The sequence below is a fragment of the Nelusetta ayraudi genome, unplaced genomic scaffold (assembly GCF_046127955.1).
Source record: "Nelusetta ayraudi isolate G7.1 ecotype Tasmania unplaced genomic scaffold, CSIRO-AGI_Nayr_v1 ptg000109l, whole genome shotgun sequence".
In the NCBI taxonomy this organism is placed as follows: domain Eukaryota; kingdom Metazoa; phylum Chordata; class Actinopteri; order Tetraodontiformes; family Monacanthidae; genus Nelusetta; species Nelusetta ayraudi.
Genome location: NW_027466159.1, coordinates 787200 through 810941, shown reverse-complemented (window position 1 = coordinate 810941; position 23742 = coordinate 787200). Strand labels below are relative to the sequence as shown.

At 46.7% G+C, this 23742-nt stretch overlaps 3 protein-coding genes across 3 annotated transcripts; 1 reads left to right on the top strand and 2 right to left on the bottom strand.

Moving 5' to 3' along the window:
• Positions 1-33: 33 nt before the first annotated feature.
• Positions 34-1674, bottom strand: LOC142903304 (uncharacterized). The gene has a single exon (XM_076048857.1). The coding sequence runs from the start codon at positions 1672-1674 to the stop codon at positions 34-36; it is 1641 nt and encodes a 546-aa protein (XP_075904972.1).
• Positions 1675-2376: 702 nt separating this feature from the next.
• Positions 2377-6772, top strand: mrpl45 (mitochondrial ribosomal protein L45). The gene is made up of 8 exons (XM_076048909.1): positions 2377-2537; positions 3203-3398; positions 3902-4019; positions 4181-4279; positions 4482-4530; positions 4643-4792; positions 5087-5260; positions 6223-6772. Exons 1-8 carry the CDS (start codon positions 2475-2477, stop codon positions 6319-6321), a joined length of 948 nt encoding a protein of 315 aa, XP_075905024.1. The 5' UTR covers positions 2377-2474; the 3' UTR covers positions 6322-6772.
• Positions 6773-7926: 1154 nt separating this feature from the next.
• Positions 7927-21583, bottom strand: gpr179 (G protein-coupled receptor 179). Its single transcript, XM_076048908.1, has 11 exons — positions 20578-21583; positions 19865-19973; positions 16764-16860; positions 15699-15919; positions 15323-15391; positions 13323-13432; positions 12657-12895; positions 12425-12563; positions 12227-12329; positions 11878-12024; positions 7927-11506 (listed from the first exon to the last, which is right to left on the bottom strand). The coding sequence occupies exons 1-11, from the start codon at positions 21507-21509 to the stop codon at positions 8033-8035; spliced, it is 5640 nt and encodes a 1879-aa protein (XP_075905023.1). The 5' UTR covers positions 21510-21583; the 3' UTR covers positions 7927-8032.
• Between the last annotated feature and the right edge of the window lie 2159 nt (positions 21584-23742).

Here is a 23742-nt window from a genome sequence, read left to right as displayed (position 1 = left end):
CGTCCTCCCTCAGGTGACCCAGCCTAGGGTTGATCATTCCCTGGCTTGTGTCCCAGTAGCGATGGCCCACAGATCGCTCCTCCTAATCCACAGCCACCTAGAGGCTCTCTCTGCCGCCTCCATGGAGGACTTGATGGCTTTCCGTTTCTCGGCCCCGGTGATGCCAAGTTGTGTGAACTCTCTGCACAATGCCCCAAAGCCCCTGCACCCCACCTCAATTGGCTCACACCGTGCCTTCCACCCTCCTTGTTGGCATTGCTCGACCAGCTCCTGGTACTTTGACCGCTTCCGCTCGTTTGCCTCCTCTATGCGATCCTCCCAGGGAACTGTCAGTTCTAACATGAGCACCTGCCTTGAAGAGACGGACGATAGCACGATGTCTGGCCTCAGGGAAGTTGTTGTGATCTGATCCAGAAACTTGAGCTGCTTGCCAAGGTCAACCCGGAGATCCCAGTCCACCGCTGAGGTGAGGAGGCCAGTTGCTGGTTTGGGCTGCGACTGTGGCTGCTCCCCAGCCCTGACAAAGGCGCTGTTTCTCTTGCCAAGTTGTAGCTTGCGGCTGTTGTTTTTGACCACGGCTTTAGAGATGGTTTCAGCAACTGTCTTCAGCACCTGGTCGTGCCGCCAGTGGTAACGGCCCTCCCCAAGGGCTTTCGAACAGCTGCTTAGGATGTGTTCCAGGGAGCATTTCCTGGAGCACAGGGCGCAAGCTGGAGAGTCACCCAAACCACAGAGATGGAGATTGGCTGGGCTGGGCAGGACATCATGGACAGCACGAACCAAGAACCCGATGCGCTGGGGGTCTGCCTGACAGATCTCAGACCAGGTCACCTTTCTCTCCAGCGCATCCTCCCACCTTGTCCAAGCTCCCTGCTGCTGCATGGCCACCATCCTGCTGGTCCGTTCCTCCTCGACCCCTGCCCGCACCTCCCGCAGGACTAGCTGTCGTTTGTCCTTTCCATGTGCCTTCTCGTAGCAAGGTTGAGGGAATGCTCCCAGCCCAGCTCGACCTGTTGCCACCGTGCCCACCAGCGCCCTGTGTCTCAGCCGAGACTCAGCTACCTCCAAACCATCTTGGGCCCTCCACTTCCTGCCAGTTCTCACCATGATGCCCGCTGATGCAACCTTGGAGTCCTTGGAGTCCCGGTAGAGCAAAGCCTCTCTTGTGCGAGGGACCCTGAACTCCTCATCAAGGCTGCTGAATGGGAGCTGGAGTTTGTTGGTCTTTCCATACAGGGCTGCACTGCATGGGCTACGTGGGAAGCCCATCCATCTACGGAGGTATCCCCTGATCTTCCTCTCCAGAGTCTCTACTGTCGACAAGGGCACCTTGTACACCAACAGAGGCCAGAGTACTCGGGGTAAGACGCCATGCTGGTAAATCCACGCCTTAAACTTGCCGGGTAAGCCAGACTTGTCTACCGCCGCAAGCCACGTCTCCAGCTCCTTGATGGTGATTTGGATTGATACGGAATCCCTGAGGCTACAGTCGAAGGTCTTTCCCAGGCTCTTGACCGGTTTCTCGGTGATAGATGGGATTGCCGAGCCATTCACGAAGAAACGAAACCTGTCAGCCACTTTTCCCTTCTTCAACACCATCGCTCTGGATTTGGCTGATTTGAAGCTCATTCTTGCCCAGGATATGAATAAAATCGAATCTAACATATAATACATTTTTATATAATATAGCCGCTATTTATGAATTAACATGATTATGGATGTTATGGTGCAGTAAAGCGCAAGTGAATTGTCCATATGCAAGATATTGCAGAATGATGAGATGGCAGAGTTCGAGCTGTCTGTGAACCTAGAACTCATTCAAGCAGACGCACTAGGAAATATTCCATTGAGGCTTATGTAAATGGTAACATAAGCGCATTGCAATGAATCTAAACTTATTGCAATGAATTTAAACTTAAAATTATAAACTTGGGAACGTGTGAAAAGATCAACAAAAACACACTGCATAACAAGACAATGTTGCAAAACATGAAATATGTGCAGATTTGCAAACAAAACATAACAAATTATGAAGTTGCAATGCGCAAAATTATCAACAAAGAGTCACGGAGGAACGACAAAATGCAATGCACTGGAACGGGAACATGAAATATTTGCAAACGTGTAAACAAAATATGACATGTTAAGACTTGTTATTTATATGATACACTATAAATTGCAAAAACAGTGACATCTCCAGTTCCTGCACCCGTGAAATGAAGCAGCTGAAGCAGCTGCAGCGATCACACTCTCACACAATATCATACAATTGTAATTGAACTGGTGCTCGTTTGGCAAGCGGTGAACAGCCAGTCCTTCTTCGTCTTGTACTCGTCGTTCTGTTTCTCCGCCTTCCCCCATTCGGCTTCTCGCGACGCTGAAGCGAAGACACTGGCTCAATCGGACCTGTAGAGGGCAGCAAAAGTCATGTACGTGTGGATGGAGACGACGAGGAAGAAGTGGTGAAGGAAAAGATGGCGATGTCCATGAGGAGGACGCTGGTGTCTCTCCGGAGAGCCACTTGCAGCAGTTTGAAGGTACCCGAGCAGCAAAATCGACTTGTTTGCACCGAGAATCCAAAGCGACCGTGACGCATTTTGTTGTTGTTTTTTTCGTTTAGCGCTCTACATTGTGTCCGGTCTGTTTAGTGACAGGCTAGCTGATGCTACCAATGCAGTGTTAGCTTCTGCCCAGCTAATGAGTCATGACAGTCAAGAGTTGTTGTGGCAGGCTGTTGTGGCTTTGTATGGTTCTTCCACATGCTACTGAGGCTCCTGTTTGTTAAATTAATAAATTATTAAATTGCCAATATCTTTAGTTTCTTCAAATTTCAATCATCCAATCCACCAAACAAGTGTCAATGGCAGGAAAATGAGTTTGACTCGGCAGATATTTGTCCCATTTTTCAGGGTCGCACCCAGATACTTAGCTCTGCTGCTCACCCCGTAAATGCATGTTCCTTACAAGTGTGGCACCATTTCAAAGAGGAATAAACAGGCAGACGATATACGATGCATTTCCAAGAAGCATCGATACAACAAAGAAATACTCTACCAAACACAATTTTCTTACTTTTTTTGTGTTATGTTTACATAGAATTATAATATTCAGATTAATCCCACTCTCCCACTGGTAGCTAGCCCAAAATAACTGTGTGTGTGTGCGTGTGTGCGTGCGTGCGTGTGTGTGTGTCCTATCTCAGAGTGCCGATGCGTCCCTGGATGTTCGACACCCTGCCCCTCTTCTCCTGTCCGTCCGGACCAAGAAGCGCTACTTCATCCCCCCGACGGTGGGGATTAAGGGCCGGGGCGAGTCCAACCCCGAGGCCAAGGCCCGAGCGGCGGGCATCGTTTTCAGGCAGGAGTACTTCGAGAGGCCCATCAACATCGCCTGTTCCGGTGGGTGCGACGTCCTCGCCTGGAAGCTCCGATATCTGTTTCCTGGAATTTGCCTTGTTTCATGTGGATTTTTTGTGTTTCCAAAATACTGTGTTGTGAATGATACGGGAGGTTGATGTTGTTTTATTTGACCGAGGTGGTCAGTGGCAAATAATGAGTGTGACTCTTGTAATACTGGAGTCAGTCTTACTTTGCTCAGCCTCACACTGACACTGTGTACTAGTACCCGCAGTATTCTACTAAGCATGTCAGAAATGCATGTGTTAGTTTGACCCAGCTGTGTGCAAGTTCTTCCCTCTGATTTTCACCTGTTGATGAAAACTCATGCAGAGTGCAAACGGTCTCTTCAGGTTTGTTTTGTGTTTTTTTAAAACCACTCGCAGTGAACTAATCTCTACTCATCTCGTGACAATGAGGATTTCACTGTTAATGATTGAAACATAATTATAGAATACAGTCAGTGGAAACGTCTCAGTCACAGTCCTGTCTCCTGTCTTCACCAGCGGGAATCTTCGACCCCTATATTCCACCAGAGGGCGACGCTCGTCTCTCCACTCTGTCCAAGGAAGGCCTGAAGCAGCGAACGGAACAGATCCGGCAGAGCGCCGCCTCGCAGCTCGCGTAAGATTATTTCTGCTTGTACGTTTGTGTTAGCTTAGTTGTTTTTTTTTTATTGCTCTGATTGATAATTTTATACTGAACTGCATCAAAATTCCAGATTGAGGAGTTATTACTGAACCGATATACTTTACCTTTTCCCCTCCCTGTCATAAAATGATCAGGATTCGCAAAATCAAAGAATACGACTCTCAGTTCACCACAAAGGATTTCGCCGTGCGGGCTCAAGAAATCTTCATCGAGGCTCACAGCTGCCTGGCACAGTAAGAACAAGAACTCAGCCGTCTGATTTCTCCTCGGTGCCGATGCAGCGTTGCAGTGCTGAAGAAAAAGAAAACGCATTTGAAAGTTTCAGTTCAAAACATCAGTCGGTCTTGAGTCGGCCGACAGGAAGCCGTTTCCTTTGGAACGGAGCAAACTAGACAACCGGTCGATTACTTGTTGTTGTTTTTGTTTGTTTTGCAGGTTCAACAAGGAGAAACTTCACTCCTTGGTGACGGAACGATGTTACCCTGTACGTTCTGAACCTTCGTCCCCTCGATCTTCAAACGCACTTCCCATATCGTCTGATTCGCCTCAGTTCAGTTTGGTGACCCGGGTCCCCTCGTGTCTCTCTGTGTTTTTAGGAGATGACCAGAGGGAACCGCTACAAGACCATCCACTGGCACTTTGTGGAGTCCCTGGAGCCGCCCAAGGTGGTGCACGCCCGCTGCCCTGACATGGTCTCCAAGGGCAACCTGTACGGTCAGGTGACCGTCCGCATGCACTCCAGACAGGTGCGACCCGCTCCTCTGCACGCTGGTGGTGATGCTGCCACCTTGTGGACGGAGGTTTTGGTGACCGTCTGGAATCCACGTAACCGTCGTGGAGTTTCATAGAGGGAGACAGTTCCAGCCGACTGTCTCTGGTCAGGGGGCAGATTGGAAATCACCTGAGCCTCCGTCCACCTGGTGGTGAGCAGCATAGGGGTGAAATGTCAAGGTCGGATGAACTGTCCCTTTAAATACGAGATCCCGATGCGCGGTCAAATCACGGGAATTTGTATGGTTTGTCCTCCGGCGCTCTTGCAGACACTGGCTATCTACGACCGCTTCGGGAGGCTGATGATGGGCGACGAGCAGCAGCCCAAAGACGTGCTGGAGTACCTGGTCATCGAGCGACACCTGGTCAACCCCTACAGCCGCTGGAGGCTGCACGGGAAAATAGTGCCGTCCTGGGCTCCCGCCAAAGACCCCATCATCAAGGTCAGGACTGTTTGTGTCAGACGGACTGTTCTCAGAGTCCCGGTGCTCTAAACTGCCTCTGCACGCCACTGACTAGAGCAGTGGTTCTCAACTGGTGGAGTCTCGGGACCCACATTTTTTTTTCCTTATCTTGAAATTGCGACCCAAATTTATTCAACAAAAATAAAAACGCTAGCCCTCTTTCTATCATGTCTAGTAAATTAGTTATTGAAATTATTGAATTGAATTGTTTGCCCTGCAAAATAAATGCCCAACATTTTATACACATATTTTAAAATCCATTTTTTTTCAAGAGGAAATAAAAAATGGAGACTGCCCACAAAGCCACGACCCAATCAAAACAGCTCCGCAAGCCGCCAGTTGAGAAACACTGGACTAGATCATGCAGCCAATCAGAGGAAAGAAGTGTGTGGTGCTGTGAGACGGTCCTCAGTAGGTCGTCGCTTGCAGCAGCAAAGCACGAGACTTGCACAGCTTTGTTTTGTGATGTGACGCTTTTAATTTTGTAAATAAAAAAAAATAAAAAAATACTCTAAGCCTATCAAACTTTGTAGAGTAAATCACCTTTGAATGCCAAATTCCAATATATCCAAGACAGTGAATTTCAGCATCTGATGCCAAATAATCATTCAAGGGATGATAAGACAACAAGGTCGATTTGGAGGAAAATCCTGATTTGAATCGGCAGTAAAAGGAAAATGGAAGTTTTTGCTGTAAACAGCAACAATATATTTTTGTTGTGGTTCAAACTGGGTTTTTAAAACATCTGGTATCAAAAAAAAAAAAAGGATCGTTTGGAACTGTTATCAAAATTGGCATTGTATCAAAACATTCTGAATGGTACCCAGCCCTAGTTTGTGTAGCAGAGTTGTGTCTCACCAAGCTTCTCAGTAACAGGATGTGGTTCTCTCATAAGTTGCACTCGCAGCATCTGATGCATCTGCTCCTCATTGTTTTCTCAGACTGTCATGATTCCGGGGCCCGACCTCAAACCAGGCGAGGAGTTTGATGCCGTGAACCACAGCATTCCGAAACCGGAGGCAGTGCAGTGGAACAAATAGGCCACTGGGTGGTGCTGCACCACTTCAGACCATCAGACTGTTTTTCTTTTTTTTCTCTGCAGTCGCCAAACACCATTTTAAAGGTTTGGCTTTGACGGGCGAGTCCGACTGTTTTGTCGGAGCTGGTTTGTATTGGAGGTTGTGGTCTCCAGACACAGTGGACAGACAGACAGAGAGACACTCAGACTGACAGACATACAGGCAGTAGGTGAGTTCCAGGCTGAGCGAAACCCTGCATCACAGCACAGCTGCTCAAATGGTTTCAGATTAGAAATTCAATCCTCAGTCAGATTTGACATCATTTCATCTCAATGCCCTCCAGATAATATGATGTGTACATGAAGAAAAGGGCAAATAAAATGTCCATTTGTATACAAACTGTATTTATTTATGACATACACCTCCTGCAATTTAAACCTCCAGAGATAGAAAAATAAACGGTTTCCCTCCACAGCAGTGAATGAGAACATTGGATCATTTGCAGTGTATGATATTGCATACTAAATGAAAATCTTGATACCTATTTGACTGTATTGGGTTTTTGGGGGTGGTTGTTGTTGTTTTTGTTTGTATGCCAACAAGTTGCAAAGCTCTCATTAATTAGCAAACAAGCAAGCGACAATGCTCACAGGAAGAAGACGCTCCATCAACAAATCAGACACCCAGCCTCACAAACACATTAACTACATCAATGCAACAAAAATATGTTGTGAAAAAATTTCGACATGTAGCTTATCCCATTTACACGCGTTTAACTGAAAAGGTTCTGACTTTGAACAAGTCAAGTTAGCAGCTGCAACCAGATTGGAAACACCAAAATTGAAGCACTGATGCTGAAGATTTACACATTACTGTGACAACAACAGCAGTTTATCATTATTTTAATCTGTCATTTCCGTCTGTAGAATTAGTGGAAATATCCAAAAGTCACGTGTCACTCGGTGCCGGTAGAACATGTTCATCAATGTCTTCCTCAAAAGTAACATCTTGCATCTACACAGAAAACCCCCCAAAAATAAAATACACACAAAAAAAAATCATGCTCTTTACCAAAATCTCAACCGGTATTTTTGATAGACATTTTGAAAATGATTTCCATCACTGAGACTGGATATATAAACTCATCTCCCCTGTTCAAAGAAACTGTCCCATGTAGCATGTCCCATTAAAATGTAACTCCCCCAAAGTTTAAGAAAGGCTGATCATTTTCACAGAGGTTCTGATAGTTTAGTGACTTTACTGTCTTTCACTCTAGTTTATGTAGGTTTAAGATATTTTTACTGTTGAGATTTTTTTAAATTATTATGACAAATCCAAACAAGAGTAAGACCAACCGGGCATAACATAACCACCGGTTGTGACTTTTGAGGTGTGCATGGTTTTGTCTGCCGTTGTTTGAAAACAACACAATTACAGAGTCACTCTTTCTTACAACCCCCCCCCCGCCATTGTCAACTTTAACCGTGTCATCAGTGCAACACAGCAAATTTCAGAAATAATGGGCCTTACTTGTTGATACTGTTAAGGACCACTTGTTGGGTACTTTGCTTTATCATTTTATTATAAATATCTGTATAAATATCTTTCAGTTGAAACCATAAGATAACAGCTATTTAATCTCCCAATTGATCCGCCTTGGGATTTTTTTTACGTGTACCTTAATACTAGTATTATTGTTGGCATCATGATTTTTTTTTTTTTTAAGTTTCTTTCAAAAGTCTGGTGGGAATACCAGAGCTTCAGCTGCACATTCTGCATCATCATCATCCTCGTCTTCTTCAGGGATGTTCTCTGGCTCCCATGTAAAAACGTCTGAGGAATTGTCTGTGAATGAATTTGATCTGCTTCTCACCATCTCCCAAGGACACAAAGCATCACGGCGGCCTAGGGCCACATTTTCTTTTGACTCACCTAGGCTGGTTTCTGCTACACAAGGAGGCTCATGGTTCTGTGCAATTTCATCTGTGTTGGTTTCGGAAACGTAGACTTGGCTTTCAGGTGACATTTGCGGGTCCTTTGATTCTTGAGGATAAATATGTCCTCCACCACTGTCTTGTTTTTTGACAACTTTTGACTCATCTGTGTCCCACGGACAAACATCAGCACAAACACTGCCCTGTTTTTTGAGAACGTTTGGTTCCTCTGTGTCCCACGGACAAACATCAGACCGAGAACTGTCTTGCTTTTTGAGGACTTTTGGTTCCTCTGTATCCCACGGACAAACCTCAGCCTGAGAACTACTCTGCTTTTTGAGGACTTTTGGTTCCTCTGTATCCCACGGACAAACCTCAGCCTGAGAACTACTCTGCTTTTTGAGGACTTTTGGTTCCTCTGCGTCCCATGGACAAACATCAGACCGAGAACTGTCCTGCTTTTTGAGAACTTTTGGTTCCTCTGTGTCCCACGGACACACGTCAGCCCGAGAACTGTCCTGCTTTTTGAGAACTTTTGGTTCCTCTGTGTCCCACGGACACACGTCAGCCCGAGAACTGTCCTGCTTTGTGAGAACTTTTGGTTCCTCTGTGTCCCATGGGCAAACGTCAGCCCGAGAACTGTCCTGCTTTTTGGGAACCTTTGGTTCCTCTGTGTCCCACGGACAAACATCAGCCCGAGAACTGTCCTGCTTTTTGAGAACCTTTGGTTCCTCTGCATCCCACGGACAAACCTCAGGCTGAGGACTGTCTTGCTTTTTGATGACTTTTGGTTCCTCTGTGTCCCATGGACAAACATCAGCCTGAACACTGTCCTGCTTTTTAATCACTTCTGGTTCTTCTGTCTCCCATGGGCAAACATTTTGCTTTGAAGTTTCTTGTGTTTGTAGCTTACCCGATGCTCTTGATGTTTTGGTTTTGACTGTACCATCTTCATCTGCTTCCCATGGACACACATTTACTTTGGCCTCCAATGTTTTAGTGTTGTCTGCTGCTCTGGAATTGGCTTCATTGGTGTCCCTAGGACACACATCTGTTTGTCTACCTTTTGGTTGAGATGCCATTATAGGGGGAGCACAATTATCTTGCGGTCCACTCTCCCAAGGACATATATTAATTCTTGTGTCATCTGTCCCTTCAGACTGAAGGGACAGTTGTGAGATACCTTTTGGTGGAATCATTGGTTTGTCACTGTTGGAGGGTGTGATGTCTACTTTAGCTGGCATTGGTGAGCCACAACCAGAAGAACTTTGATCTGCATTGTCCTCTTCCCATGGACAGATGTTCTCCAGATTTTTAGGCGGATCAGGGAAATCCCATTGACAACTTTCCATTGTCTTGCTGAAATGCATAGCAGATGTGTTTGGTTTTGTCGCTGCTGGGTAGACAGCAGCCTTAATTGCTTGCTGTCGAAGGGGTACTGTAAGCGATCCTTTAGTCTCGATTGGTTTTACGTTTTCATATACAACTTCTGCTGTGTCCCGTGCATCCCATGGACAGATATTTGCATATTCACTCTCTCTAACTGTTGGCTGAGTGCTTTCTATATTTTCCCAGGGGCATACGCCAGAAGGAAGTTTTAAAGACTGTTGTGATTGTGAGTCCCTTGAGGGGTTGGAATGATAAATAAGAGGAATATCCCGTGATTCTCGAAGACCCACGTTACTGTGGGCGCTTCCTTGCTGTCTCACGGGACCTACATCTTGCGATTCCCAAGGACACACATTGGATGGTTCATTTGCCTCTGACTCCCATGGACAGATATCTGCTTTAAAGCTTTGCTGCTTCTTTGGTCCATCTCTGCCCTGAACAGTACCACCAATGTCCCATGGACAAACATCTGCATGGGAAACATTGCGAAGTGGTGCAATGCGATTGCTACCTCTTCTGTGTGTTGAAGGAGTTCTACAACTGCTTGCTGTCTCTCTAGAACTTGTGCTGCTTCGTTTGCTGTTCTGCCTCGATAAAAAGACATTTTCATAGGTTGCATCTTTTTGCATATCATCTACGTCCCAAGGTTGGACAGCAGATTTTACTATTACAAGCCTCCTTGGGCTTCTGTCGGCCGAATCCCCAGAAGACAGTCTGATGGCATTCTGCTTCACGAGGCAAGGTTTTCCATCTGTTGTGACACTTCTTTTCTGCAGGGTCTTCTTCTCTATGCTCGGATGTCTACTTGACACGCTTGATTTTGGAGTTGTCGAAGCACTCTCATGGCTTTTTTGAGACAGTGAATCCTCTTTGTGCAAGCCTCCGTCTTTACTCGATTTGCTCCCTGCGTCTATTGAGCCAATGAAAGATTTGACTGACAGCCACTTGTTAGTCGTGGTGCGTAAGGAGAAGACTCGCTGATCTTTTGCCATCTTTGTTCTTGGTGAGCCTGGTGCACTTGCAGACACTGGACCTTGCGCTTTGGGAGACTCACATTCACTTTGTACCCCCTTGTCCTCAGAAGGATTCTGTTCTACAGGTGGTGCAAAGTCCCATGGACACACAAGTACCTGTGGTGATTGTGGGCAGCTTTCCTGGCTATCATGAGAATTTGCGTAGGTGACCCGTTTGTGGTTTTTATCCCCCGATTGTTCTGGCTCCACTTCCCATGGACAGATTTCAGCTTTATCAAATGACTCTGCCTGGAGGGCACTCCTGGTCTGCTCACCAATAGATAGACTCTGTCGAGAGTTTGTCAGCACAGTACTGCCTCTGGTAACCTGTGGTGTGTTCTGCATAGAATGGCTAGTGGTTGATGTTAAACTCCAGGACTTGTGAAGTCTTGTGTGATCAGGATGCAGAAGATTAGTATCGATTGTCAGATTTTGTGCACTTGCTGATTTGCAAACACCTGGGGGTATGTCCAAAGAATCAGTTTCAGATCGTCGTGAAGATCTTCTTGCGCTGTCCGCCGTCAAAGAGTTTCTTCCTCTGACATACTGGTAGTCACTTTGGGATTTGCGCATGCATGGTGATGGTGACGGTGTTTTTATTGAACTTTTGTAACTGATACTGACTGACACTGTATCTGTGGCACTCCTGAAAGATTCAGACTGTTTCACACTTTTGCTGTGGAAGGATCCCTCTCGCTCCTCACGACTGCACTGGCGGCTCACCGTTTCTGGGATCTCAGCAATGCGTTTGATTATAGATCTTCCCAGTGCACATCGGGAGCTTCGCTTCTTTGTCAGGTGAGGATTGTTCGCAGCCATCTTCTTTGCCTTTTGTACTTCTAGCTGAGCATATAACTTCTTCAGTTCATCCTGGTTCACATCAGAAGGCCCAGAATTAAAGGGATAGAAGGGTGGGAAATATGGAGAGAAAAAGGTAACAGAAAATAAAAAAAAGATTCTTAAAAAAAAATACACACCAAAAAACGAAACAACACGTTTTGGGATAAGAAAGGATAAATGGGAAGAGACAATATTATGTTTAGGTAATGGTTATGTTTACAGGTGATTTATGTCTGGAAATTATAAATCAATTATTATTATTTTATTCTAAATGTGGTCAAAGCTTACAGGAACATTTATATTTATTATTTAAATGTGGCCTTTTGAAATTCATCAACCCTCTCCACATGATTTCCCAGCGCAAAGTGATAACATCGTTCTGAAGACAAAAGAGAGTTTACCCGAAAGTCTTCAGGGTCCACACTGGGTTCACTCCAAACGGAGCGAAAGCTGCTGTTGAGATATGAGCCAGAGCGACGGAGGTCCACTTCATCCTCGTACACTTCTGCTGCGATCTCCTCTCTCCCCGGCTTTGACACGTAAAGAAACTAGGAAAAGACCACGCAAAAGTAAAACATATGTAACATGTTGTGAAGTTATGCACATTTTCTAAATTAATATTTTTATCCTATGGACATATATGTGCATATTTCTCTGAACGTCTCAATCAGCCTCTTGTTACAATCTGTCTTACTGGAAAGGTGTTGTCTTGAGAGTCCATTTGCACTTTCTACAACCAACTGTGAGTACCTTGGGAATGAACAGCAGGGCCAGTGTGACAGTGATGGTCACGTGGGTGTGTGTGAAAGAGAGCAGTAACATCCAGTCGGGATGGAGAGAGGTAAAGCTGAACCTGAGGGGAAAAAAAACCCACACTACACGTGAGCTATAAATGACAAAAAAAAATGTATCAGCATTGAGAGAAAGGAAATCTAACTGGCTGTGTACCGGAATAGATGAAACATGGTGGAAAAAATCAGCTCATTGTGGATGGCAAAGCCCATGTAGCGGGGCTCATGGAAGGCTGAGGGTACGGGCCGGACGGCGGTCCATAGGGAGCTTCCCCAACACAGGAACAGAAGCTCAGCTGAGGCGAGCAAAATACAAAAATACAGAGAAATTAGCAGAGAACCAATTCATCTTAAAGGCGGGGCTACACCCTGGACAAGTCACCACTTACCAACCGCCATCATGTAGTCCCAGCGATCCAGGTAGCACAGGTTAAAGTCCTGGCCGTCGGACGTGGTGGCCGTGACGAACACGGGGATGTTCCTGTCGCGGTTCTGCAAGACACCTACGGTCCACGCGCACAGGAACCAGCTGACCGTCATCAGCATGACCACCAAGATCCTCAGCAGATGGAAGCTGGACATGTAAGGCGCTCTCTGCGCCGTGCGCGACAGGAAGGCCTTCAGCACCCTGAGGAGAGGAGAGACGTGGGTCAGGTAGTGTCCTTTCAGACTTTCGCTTTCGTTTTTTCCCTGTCTGGCTCTTTGTGTGCGTGAATCTCTTGGTGAAACGTGAAACTCTGCATTTTCAACACCGCAAAAACAAATGATGACGCGTAGTGACAGCTTAGTTTGCAGAAGTAAATAACAAACAAAATGGTGGAAGGAGTGCAATTTTGCAATTTTGGGCCCAATGACTAAAAACAGTTTGGGCCCCTGTACGCATAAATAGTGTATTAAGTTGTGGTGAAGGAGACATTTTTTAGACTTCATGGAAGTTCCTGTGTACAATTTCAGCTATTTCTTTTTATCCAAAAGTTGATAAGCAGTTTGCAAAATTTTGAAAGTATTTTGCAGACACAGTGAGGTACAGGTGAGGGGACCGGAGATGAACCTACCGGTACATCTTCAGCATGACAGTGCCGTAGACAATGGAGAAGCCGAGCATCCGGACCCAGCGCAGCAAGATGCACCTGAAGGTGCTGGGCCTGAAGTTCATGATGAAGACCTGCAGAGACACTGACCGTGAGTCCAGCAGCAGTCGAGGCAGATTTACGCTGTTTTGCAGGCGGGTGAGTGCGACTTATCATCATTAACCACATACTGTATCTACAGCTGCTTTGTTTAAATGTGGCTTTTGCATTATTGTAAGAGTCATGTTCGGTGTTTGTCCTCTTCCTGGTTTCATATGTTTTCGCAACATCAGTCACTTAAATATTTAAGATCATTCAAATACATCACTGAATAACTTCTTGAGGAAAACCAAGTTCAGTGTCTGCGTCCACATGCAGGCCTGATTGCTGACCAATGATTGGTCAACCCCAGTTATCAGGTTTAAAGGCCCAATGACCTTTTCACAGAGGGCCTGCTGGGAACTCCTATTTTTCTTTTCCCCTCTAGCTTTTGCTATGAAATGATGATTATCATCATCCTGCATTTACTCTGAATGTCTTTGTTTAAATATTAAAATTAGTTTCATGATCTGAAACGAGAGTCATAAATGTGCAAAAAAAATATCAATCAGGAGGAGGGAACACACTTTGGCACAGCAGTTACATACACACACAATGTACGTTCAATACAATATGAGCAACAGTAAACAACAGTAATCCAGGAATTAAAGCTTACTGTCATGTGACAGTCGCTGATGGCTGTTAAGAGCATCAGCTAAAGTCTGGAAAAAAAAGTCGGCGTGGAATCCACATTGTTGTGGTTAAATCCCGCTGTGAAGGATGAACCAAAGATACGGGCGTCAGTGGCTTGGATGTGGACGTCCTGCACTCAAAAAGGCAGAGCCAGCTCGACCAGAGGGAGGATTCCTCCGATTGGTTTGTTTGAATGCAAGGTGAAGTAATAATCCCAGACATTCTTATCGTGACCGTGTCTGGTTCAGTCGTTCTCACTGTTACGCAGAGAAAAAAAAACACTGAAGCGTGACGCAGATTAACAGAACCAATGGCCGTCTCACTATAGCCATCTGTGGTGATCACATGACTTTTTTTTGGGTTATCAGCAAAGAGCACAGTTTGAGCGTGGTGTTTTATTGGTTGCACGTGACCCCATATTTGCCTTGTTAACTTAAATTGTTCAGAAATAGTAGAACTCACAAGGATTCTTAACAGTCACGTTTGAACAAATCAATCACAGTTCTTTACGCTAAAAAAAAAAAAATCAAATGATGTTTGTTTGTTTTAACCATACCTAAGCATTTTATTGGAGCCTACAGTCACTTCTTGCTTTTCAGAGGAGACCTGCTGTATTTAAAGCAGAATTAAGTTGTGCAGATCAATGTTTGGAGACGTTTCCTCTGCTTGCCGACACTAGTTTTGTTCCTGCATATCACCACTGCAGGGAGGCTAAATGTAGGTTAGAAAATCAGGACGCACAACTGGAGAGAGGTTTAAATTTTTTACACTCGTCGCCCAAAACACTGTAAGGAATCAAACCAAAGTTCTGCTGGAGCCAGAGAGGATATTTACTCAAAAATATCGTTATATAACCTTTATTTATTTGGATATTAAATATAGCAATGATGGTCCATTAATTCGCGCATCAAACTCAGAAAAAAAGTCACCACATCATTCATCATCACACACACATACACAAACCAACCAAAAAGTTATGGCTCATTGATGTAAATGCCTTTTAATTGGTCAAATGTATCTGGGAATTGATTGATCATCCATGGCTGGAGCACTTACAGTAACCCTGAACAACTCACATCTGCCTACACACACACACACACACACACACACACACAGACACACCCGTACTTGGGAAGGCCCCGCCCCTCCCACCGATGGGCCCATTATGATATAATCTGTGTCGGCGCAGTGATCTGTAAAAAGCTCTAAGCTGTTACACTCCCCCCGGCTGGCCAACTCGCTCAGACACTCACCGGAAAGTAGAGGAGCAGCGAGCCAAACAGGATGGTCTCCAGCAGCAGGAGACCCGACGCCCGGATCCTCTACGGGAGAACAGGGATGTAGCATGGGTTAGTTTGACGCCAATTCAAGAGGGGTTTACATGGTGCAACTTCAGAAGAATTGACAACCTCAGGGGGTCGTTTGAGTTCACGCCATTGGGGCATTGTTTCACACAAACCAACCAAAACAGCGTTTCAGTTAGCATTTCAAAGTTTTTAGCATCATTAGCATTTCTGTGTTTCATCATTAGCATTTCTGTGTTTGTGACATGAAGTCACAAAGCTGGTCATCCTAGAGAGTCAGACCATTAAAAAAAAAAAAGAGGTGGGGACCGCTGAGCCAACTCACTCGGTTGCGTCGGTGCCGGTAGGCCACCAGCATGCTGAAGAGGATGAGCACCATGAAGACACCCTGCACCACCAGCACACTGGCCCTCAGCAGCCAGGACTCCTGCACTCGGCAGGGGCTGCCGTCCTGGCAGCTGCGGCAGCCCGGCCAGCATGGAAGGCAAATGGGCATGCTGGGGTAACACCCTGCAGCGCCGTCACTCCCATTGGCAGCGCTGCCATCTGCGGAAAACAAAACAATAAAAGTGTGAAGACGTGTGACTGAAACCTCGTGCAGCACTTTAAAGGGCCGAATGCAGAATTTTGCGCACAGGACCTCATTTTCAAGTTAGCCAGTGTTGCTATTTATCAGTGGACTGTTACAATATGTCTCATCCACTCCTTCTTGTTCAAGTAAGTTTGCTGGTTCTAGGCTAGGCAAGCACAAGTCAGTGGTTTCTGCTAGCCAGCAAATAAAAACTGATTTTACCCACTTCACAGCACAGCCAAGGAAAATAAATGATTACGCCAGACTATCAATGCAAATGTCTGTGTGCATTAAAAAAAAAATAAAAACTACCCTTTCATCAAATCACATTTTGGATTTGTTTCTCAGCAGCAACATAGTTCTACTTCCTATAGTTGGTAGAAGGCTATGGCAGCAGTGGACTGACATCACCCAGACAACCAGCTCTTTTATTTAATTGCAGCTGCCGCTGCTCCAGAAGCAGAGTAAAATACCACCGCTGCTGAGAAACTAGTCCCTCAAAACACAATTTGATTCAAGGGTAGTTTTTATTTATGACATTTTTCTATCAACACAGACATTTACAACAATGGTCTGGTGTTATCGTGCATTTTCCTTGGCTGTGGGTAAGTGGGTAAGATTGTTTATTGGCAGGCTAGAAAAAAAACCATTGACTTGCATTAGCCTGGCATAGCGCCAGCGAACTCTGCTAAACTGCTTGGAAACGAGGTCTTCTGTCCAAAATTCTGAACCAGCCCTTTAAACAGTAACTCCTGAACTGTTGCTCCCCAATACAATGTTTTCCTGTTAATGGTGTCAGTAAATTATTCAGGCTCTTACCTGAATCCACTGCAGGTGTGTCGGGGTTGTAGTAGCCCTCTTTGCAGCGGCAGCAGTACTGACCCAGTCGGAAACCTTGTCCTGGGATTGGAACACACTAAGAGATAGAAAGCATTTTTTCTTTGGGTTGTTTTTATCGCGAGGTCTTTTTTTCACTTGACAGTTATGACTGGTTGTAGACGGGGAGAATTGGGAAAATATTTTACTGTCGCATTCAAAGCGGACCAAACCGACTGGTGGCAGTTGATAAAAGAGAAGTCGAGCCAGACGTTGACCGGCATTAGACTGGCGTGTTTGACTACAGTGAGTCCAGTTGTGAGCAGTCTGACAAACTACAGCGTCCACGCTGAGACAGACAGCAGCCTCCTGTTCATGTCACAGCTCTACCCTGGCTGTAGCTCCACCCTCTTTCTACTCCAAGGATGTTGAAGGGTCCAGCCTCACATGAATGGAATGGAAATTATTCCAATCTGAGTTGTTTAAGATAGATGCATAAATAATAATAAAAATAAAAAAACAAACGCTGGCTTCAAATTCACATTATTAAACAGTAACAGCAATAATGACAAAAACAATCTTTGTAGAGATACAGACAGAAAAAGGTAGTTGCCACAGCAACAAACTTCTGCTCAGCACACATGAACAAGTTCAACTGTGAAACAAACAACAAAGCAGAAGCTGCAAAGCAAAAAAAGTGCCTTTAATTTCTCTCTGTTTGTCCCTTATGTCTGCTTCAATTAAGCCAGTCCGGAAACACACACACACACACACACACACACACACACACACACACACACACACACACACACTTGGGCAGGCTGTGTGTTAATCTAAGCTAAAAGCTAAATGGATACATAATGCTTCTACTGAGAGCATTATCCTTTTTCTCGAGAAATCCCGTTCCCAAATACTCACACACACACGTGTATATGAACCCACGAAACCCTTATCAGGAGCTCAAAGACCTAATGCTGCAGGCTGAACATTAATGTGATATGGATTTATTCCGAGCAGGCAACTTAATTCTCAATGTGGCCATTTCACAGTTTGACAGGTCGTTGCAGCAGCAGCAGCAGCAGCAGCAGTAGGAGAGAGTGGATTCAGTCAGCCGTCATGTTCTAGCCGAAGCTGCCCTCCGCCAATCACCGCTCACCTGCAGCAGTCTGGTCACCTGCGTTCGTCTGACCTTGACTCATCCGTCACCCCTTGTCCTAGCTCTTCTTGACTAGTCCTCTATCTCTTCATCCATTCTCTAAATCTTAAATCTCATCCGCCTGCATCTTCTCTCGACTGGTACTGGAGGATTTTGCAGCATCTGGTCCATTTTCTTCTTCTTGTCAGTGTCTCATCTTTGAATAAAGGCCAGAGGAGGTTAGATATTTGACAGCAAAATGGTCTCCCAAGCACTGAGGGACCCCTTTTCTTGCCTACCGTCCAACTGAAACATCTTGTCACAGACCCTCTAAAGAGCATCTCTATCCATATACCCCAAACTATCCCCATACTTCCCCCAAACCAGAGTGGTACCACTGGGGAACTCTGGTATGGCCTCCCCAAATACCTGGGGACATCTATAATCGTTTCAATCCCTCACATTTCCATTTGCAAACCAATAACATAGGTCTTCGCCTTGTCTAAAAATGTGCAAAAATGTATCTTTAGACAAAATGTGAGAAGCGGAGAGACTGGATGAGGTGGAAGAACAAAACAGGGTTTGTTCAATTTGATTGACCCAGTACTCGTTTTGTTTGGTAGCGAGGGCAGAATCCTGTAAGCCAGGTAGGACAGGACGGGACAAAGGGTACCATGTGGATTTGGGGATTTTTTTGGGGCCAGTTCTTCTCTATTCCAGACCTCTGTGAGAGCACTGCATGAAGGAGAAGTATGTCAGCGGACTGGATTATCTCCATAATCTGTCAGATCATCCGGCAGCCCGCCGCCCAGCGCACACGTCTTTTAATAGACAGCCACGGCGAGCGCCAGGGGGACAGCGCCTGTACACAAGTGGCTGCAAGGAAGAGGGGAGTTGGAGCTGCAGTGAGACAGGGAGCGGAGTAGATAGGCGAGCAGATGGGAGGTGCTGCGAGTGTGAAAGCACCAGGATAAAAGGCAAAAAAAATCAATTAGTAGCGCAGACAAGAAAAGGTTAAACCATTTTCAAAAGGTCAGAAACAGTTTAGAAAGACTTTGTGACGTAACTATAGGCCTCCATCAGCCCCGTAATAGCTTCAATTGTGGACACCTCGTTAGTTGTCACAAGCCGAGGGAGGCAAAATGTGGCCCCTGCGTTTAACCCATCGTTTGAGGGAGCAGAGAGCAGCAAGTCCGTTGGCCATTCCAACCCCACCAAGTTCAACCCATGATGTTGAGTGCCAAACAGGGAAGTAACGGTATCGTTTTTATGGTCTTTAGGGGAACCAAAACGGGAACCTCCCAGTCCCAGTGCGACCACTCTACCACCAGGCTACGGTGCTGGTTACATTTCGTACAATTTCACCCATTTGCTCGTCACCCAGACCTCAATGGAGGAGCCAGTACTATTTTCTGAGCCACATAACCATTCTTGAGTTTCACTAGATCCAGCTCTCAGGAGTCAGTTGTGACCTCGTACATTAACGTACGCCAAAACATCAACAAAAAAACAAAACAAAAAAAACAATCTAATCTGCTTCAAAACGGTCATGCGGCAGCATGTTTTTAGCCAGAATACCCCCTGTATCTTCCTCGACATGTCGATCGTCATATGGATATTGTGACTTTGTTCACAAGCTACAGGAACTTATGTTTCCAGTACCTACTGTCATGAGAATGTGGCTCCAGGCCGAGAGGCTATAGTTGATATTTTTCCCAAACATATGTCCCTGTTTTTCTGGACTTCAAGCTGATACCACGCTCACAACCAAGGAGACGCGTTGGGTTGTGGTCGCAATCCACCACAGTCACATAGATCAGGAGCATCATGTGACAGGTTGAGGGGAGCAAAAAACCGGAAAAGAGGCCAAAGATGTGGACAAGATTCTCTCATAAGGGACCCAAAAAATAAAAACATCAGGCCAAAAGAGCCCAGTAGGAAGTTAAACATCCTTTTTTTTTTTGTTTACCTCCATGGTGGTGCGGTTGCATTCGTGTGTGTCGGCGAACCAGCTGTCTCCTGTTGCACACTGGTCCAAGTCAATGTTCTGGATGTCAACGTCCACACGGATCACACCTCTGACACAGACAAACACACACACATCAGGCGGGTCAACAGCAGCAGCAGTGCCACCTATCCTTTGCATTGTCACACATCTATATAACAGCATGTCATTGTTCATTTGGAGGTCATATCTGCCTTTTACTGTATGGACCTGCACCTGTGTATTTGTGACTTGTGCTACCAAATACTCGAGTACAAGTACCTCGAGTTTCTCTAAACTGGTACAGAGGTTGAGACACTGCAGTTTCTGCTTTGTGTGTCTGGTGAATGTGAGCTATGTGGGACTCTGTAGGTTTGAAAGTGTCAAGGGATTTCCCACCGGATTATAACAGGAAGTAGTTCCGTATCACCAAACATGAAGATCTTTCTTTGAACCACATGTGAGTTTTTCCTGCATTTGCGAGTCGAATCTCATGTTTTGCGCAACTTTTAGCAGCGGGAGTAGTTGTGAGTGCCGTCTCTGTTTTTTTGCTTGGCTAAATTATCTTAGCTATGTTGGCTTTTGTTGCTATCGTTGCTGAATGTTCAACCTGAGCGTATCGCTCTAAGACACATTGGGTTGGTTCAGATTTGGCACATGTCACAGAAGTTGGTGTGTGTCTGTGTGTGGACTCTTACCTGAACTCCGGTGTCAGGTCAGGTTTCAGGCCGTAGAAGGTGGTGGAGAGCGTAAGCATCCAGCCAGGCAGGAAGCGCCCATCCTGGCAGCCCAAGTAGGGGGCGCTGGCCCAGCGCACCCCACTGCGGTTGGTGACATAGCTGTCGCCCTGCCGCCACTTGGGCGTGTCCAAGGTGGTGAGGTCATTGAGCAGCACACGTTTGGACAAAGCCACTGCCGTCATCTGGCTGGATTCCGGGAACTTAAATCTTCTGAACCAGCTGTCATCGGGCGCTGGAGGCGGCGGGTGCAGCGTCTCCCAGGCCTTGGACAAATCCTGGAGGATGATGGTCGGCACCCTGGCCGTGTCGCTGCGCAAGGCCCGGAGCACCAGCTGAGGCGTCGTGGCCGCAGGGTCGGCGTCAAAGGTCAGCAGGGCCCGGCGGATGAGCACATCAGCCTCTAGGAGGGCTCGGACCAGAGCCTGGTACCACTCCATGTCCTCCTCCACGGTACTCTCCCGCAGGTCGCTCGCCTGGAAGATCATGTTGAGGAAGTTGGCCGTGTTGGCCAGAGAGTCCATAGCTGGTCGGAGGGGTGTGCTGAAGCTGGCAGGTAGGGGCCCGGGCTGCCCCGGGGGGCTGTACGAGCGTGAGCAGCGGGCTCCGTCCAGTGTGGAGACCTCCCCCGTGTACAGAAAGGTCTCCGCCGGTGTCCAGTTGTCCTCCTCCACCGTAGGAGCTGCCGAGGAAGCAGCTGGAGAGCCAGAGCCTGGCGGGAAGTTGAGAAGACTGGAGGTGCTGCCGCCGGCTGCGTTCAAGGCTCCAGAGGTGCTGTTGGCTGCGGACTTGGTGCTGTTGGCCGTATCAGCGGCCGGAGTCACCTGAGCCTTGAGGAGTTGCGGGAGCAGAAGGAGCAGCCACACTGGGCCCATCCTGGATCCACTCTGCATCAGTCACCAGAAAGAGGAGGAGGAGGAGGAGGACGGTCTCAGACTCAGAATTTACTTCATCTTCTTGTCAGCAGCAGCAGCAGCAGCAGCAGGTGTTTGCTCTGGTTCAGTCACTCCGACAGTACCGGAGCAGCGCTCCATCTGTGCACTTCACCGGCGCAAGGCAACTCTGTGTTTGATCTGGGCATGACAGCCTGCAGGTCCTTGTCGTCAGTCGGTGGTGGGAGGAGTCTGTGTGCTAAAATTCCAGATCTGAGCCGCAGCAGTTCTGCCCCGAGAACTAGGAAGATGAGGAGGAGGAGGGGTTCCTCAAAGTTTTGGGGGGAAACCCGAGTCAGGTGGGAGGACAGGAGGCGGGACCAGTGAGAGAGAGAGAGAGAGAATCCCTCCTGGACTCTCTTTTTTTTTTCTGTCTCCAGTCGGTTGCTCCGCTATCTGTTGCTCCTGAGAGCTCCGGCTGGTCTGACGGCGGCTTGTAACGCTGCGTCGTCCTGCCTCACCACTGAACCCTCCCCTGGCCCGCCCTCCCCCTCACTCACCCAGTGCCTCCACCACTCCCCCATCGCCCATCAGGACGGCAGGCAACATGTGCTGAAAGGTGATGAGAGTGGCGCGCGTGTGTGTGTGTGTGTGTGTGTGTGTGTGTGTGTGTGTGTGTGTGTGTGTGTGTGTGTGTGTGTGTGTGTGTGTGTGCACTAAAGAGGGGAGGATGCCGCAGCCATTCAAATGAAGGTTAAGCTGTGGCAAACGTGTTTGAGCATCCATCAAGATTCCGTCCTGCTGGATGGATTAACCCCTCCCCGTTGAGGGCGATGCTCTTTTAGTGCACATGCACGCACGCACTCACACATGCACGCATGCACACATATACACGACATTAAGTCATACATCAGGCACATTAAAGAATTTCAATATGCATGATCTCTTGTAGTATTTCGGTCGCGTCCGGGAATTCCCTCTGTGGGTGTGTGTGTGTGTGGTGTGTGTGTGTGTGCGTGCGTGCGTGTGTGTGTGTGTGTGTGTGTGTGTGTGTGTGTGTGTGTGTGTGTGTGTGTGTGTGTGTACACAAACAAACACATTCGGGAAGGTGATGCAGCAGGAAAAAAAAGAGAACGAGGTGATGTGGTGAAGCGTGCTCATGGGAGGAGTGATACAGGCAAGAATCCTTGTTTTGGTGGCCATGGCAACGAGTTTCTGAGAATCACCGCAGATGCTGCTAACACACACTCTCTCTCACACACACACACACACACACTACTGACAGCAACACCACTCTCACCTCCTCCCTCCCCGGGACTTCACTGCAGAGCATCGAAGGTGCTGCAGTCGCACGTGTGTGTTTGTGTGTGTGTGTGAGAGAGAGAGCGAGAGAGACTGAGAAACTGAGACAGCATCATGTCTCTTAACTTATTCACTCAGTCAAAAGGATCAGCAGTTTTACAAGTTGTCATGTTGTGCAGTGGTGCTTGTGTATTTGTTGTCTCTTGTGTTTATGATTTTTATGTGTTTCTGAGATCCAGCGAGTCGTGATTTCAAGTTTCCAATATGCTTTTTTGTAATCGTCCAGTTCAGTCCCACCGTGTGCTAATTCGTCTCTGTGGACGCAAGATGGCTTCACCCTGGGCTGTTGTTTTGTTGTGTTGCCGTGTTGTTGTGCGGTCCTGTAGAAAAACGAGCCGCGTGACCAAATCCTCCACATTCAGTTGTACTAACTAGCATGGCCACTTTAATTAATGTGCTTTATAAAGTAAACTGTAATTAACAACTTTGGTTGTTCTTGTTGTTGTTTTCAGCTTTAAGTGTAGTGGTTGGGGGTTTTTTTGTTTTGATTTTTTGTTTACTTTTTCAGCCACCTGCATGCGGGATTCAAGATCATTCCAGGAGGCAGCACTGGAAACTGTACGAGATTTTTATGGCGACGTCAGTCCTGATCCTGAGGCCCCATTTCTCTTATTAAGATGGGATGCAAACTGAATGAAGAGCCAACACGGGAAACACAGAAAAATGTAACAGGAAAACAACTAGACCACAGTGTTGTTGCGGTGATGCCGCATGCTTCTCGACCTTTGACCTCCAGCGCAGCTCCAGGCTGGGGTTGTTAGTTTGATTGCTCGGCATAATAAAAACAAACTTGAACAGACACCATTGTGTTTGGCTTAAATGTAAACACACACACACACACACACACACACACACACACACACACACACACACACACACACACACACACACA

Excerpts from the sequence above, each read along its gene's own strand:
- mrpl45 (XM_076048909.1), top strand. The coding sequence starts at position 2,475 with ATGGCGATGTCCATGAGGAGGACGCTGGTGTCTCTCCGGAGAGCCACT. Across the intron at positions 3,399-3,901 it reads CATCAACATCGCCTGTTCCG|CGGGAATCTTCGACCCCTAT; the intron begins GTGGGTGCGACG and ends TGTCTTCACCAG. Across the intron at positions 4,531-4,642 it reads TGACGGAACGATGTTACCCT|GAGATGACCAGAGGGAACCG; the intron begins GTACGTTCTGAA and ends CTGTGTTTTTAG.
- gpr179 (XM_076048908.1), bottom strand. The coding sequence starts at position 21,509 with ATGCAGAGTGGATCCAGGATGGGCCCAGTGTGGCTGCTCCTTCTGCTC. Across the intron at positions 12,896-13,322 it reads GTCATGCTGAAGATGTACCG|GGTGCTGAAGGCCTTCCTGT; the intron begins GTAGGTTCATCT and ends TCCTCTCCTCAG. Across the intron at positions 12,564-12,656 it reads GGACTACATGATGGCGGTTG|CTGAGCTTCTGTTCCTGTGT; the intron begins GTAAGTGGTGAC and ends TGCTCGCCTCAG.
- LOC142903304 (XM_076048857.1), bottom strand. The coding sequence starts at position 1,674 with ATGTATTATATGTTAGATTCGATTTTATTCATATCCTGGGCAAGAATG.